The sequence below is a fragment of the Octopus bimaculoides genome, chromosome 3, assembly GCF_001194135.2.
Source record: "Octopus bimaculoides isolate UCB-OBI-ISO-001 chromosome 3, ASM119413v2, whole genome shotgun sequence".
Classification (NCBI taxonomy): domain Eukaryota; kingdom Metazoa; phylum Mollusca; class Cephalopoda; order Octopoda; family Octopodidae; genus Octopus; species Octopus bimaculoides.
In genome coordinates, this window is record NC_068983.1 from 137,541,591 (window position 1) to 137,542,684 (window position 1,094).

General features: G+C 35.6%; 1 protein-coding gene across 1 annotated transcript in view; it reads left to right on the forward strand.

Annotated features, from left to right (window-relative positions):
* Nucleotides 1–492: 492 nt before the first annotated feature.
* Nucleotides 493–1,094, forward strand: part of LOC106877737 (uncharacterized) — an 8,792-nt gene continuing 8,190 nt past the window's right edge. The window contains exon 1 of the mRNA XM_014926740.2: nucleotides 493–868. Within this exon, the coding sequence (XP_014782226.1) occupies nucleotides 602–868 (267 nt within the window). The 5' untranslated portion in view covers nucleotides 493–601. The remainder of the gene's footprint in view (nucleotides 869–1,094) is intronic.

The following is a 1,094-nucleotide window of genomic DNA, read 5'->3' on the forward strand; positions in this document are numbered from 1 at the left end:
GCATAGAAAATCTACAAAAACTCGGCATTACGCAAAATACGACGTTTTAAAAAGTATTAGGAAAGAACAATTCTGTAATCGAATTGTTTCTTGTAACAAACTCTCTGGGAATAAAATACGAAGTCTTAGGGACTTCATAAAAATAAGAATTAATAAGAATAGTTTATCAACGTGCTTCAATGAAACACGAAACTATATAGTGTATTTTAAGACTTCAAAATGAGTAAACTACCCAATCGTTCCAATCTGTTCACAAAATAAACGAGCAGTCATCACAAGATTAGGTTAAAAGGCAGATACTCAGAATTTGAATTCCCTAACTAAAGAACACATCTAAAATGAAATATCGTCAAAATGTCCAATTATCTTCGTGCTGAATAAAAAAAAAACTGATGATTGTACATTTGATATAATTCCACAAATTTGGAATCGAAGAGATAAGTAGTCGTAAAAGCAACTTAATTTTTACACAGCAGGGGGTTCCGATAAGGTTGTTATCCCCCCCTGATTGGAACTCTCCCGTATGACATGTACGCATCCTCAGTGACTTGCTTTAACTTCCGCAGACTAACGACTCACATTACTGTACTGACCGGTTAATATGTCTCCGAAGAAAACACGCAAATACTGCTCTATATGCAGGCACTATAGAGGGAAGAATGTAGACGGCAAAGTTATTTCACTACATAGATACCCTGCAAACGTAGCTATTCGTCGTATTTGGCTTCAGAGATCGAGACTTGCGAGGAAAGACTTTGTTTACACTGCAAATAGCCAAATGTGTTCCCAGCATTTCGTCAATTTTAATGGACCATCGAAAGATCACCCCTTGCCATCCATTTTTCCAAACAAAGTATTTAAAATATCAGTAAGTGCATGATCATATACGCAGTTAGTAGATGAGTGAAACAAATTCGAGTGGTGTACGTTGGGCTAAACACGAATGTTTAATCTAATAATTGTTGTGTTGATGTACAGGTATTTTGGATCTTGTTCAAAACGGGGGCACCAGTTTTCATTTATGTTTTATGTAGTGTTTTTGGTACCGAAAGACTTTCAAACTTCGTATACTTATCTATTTTGTGTTATAGAAC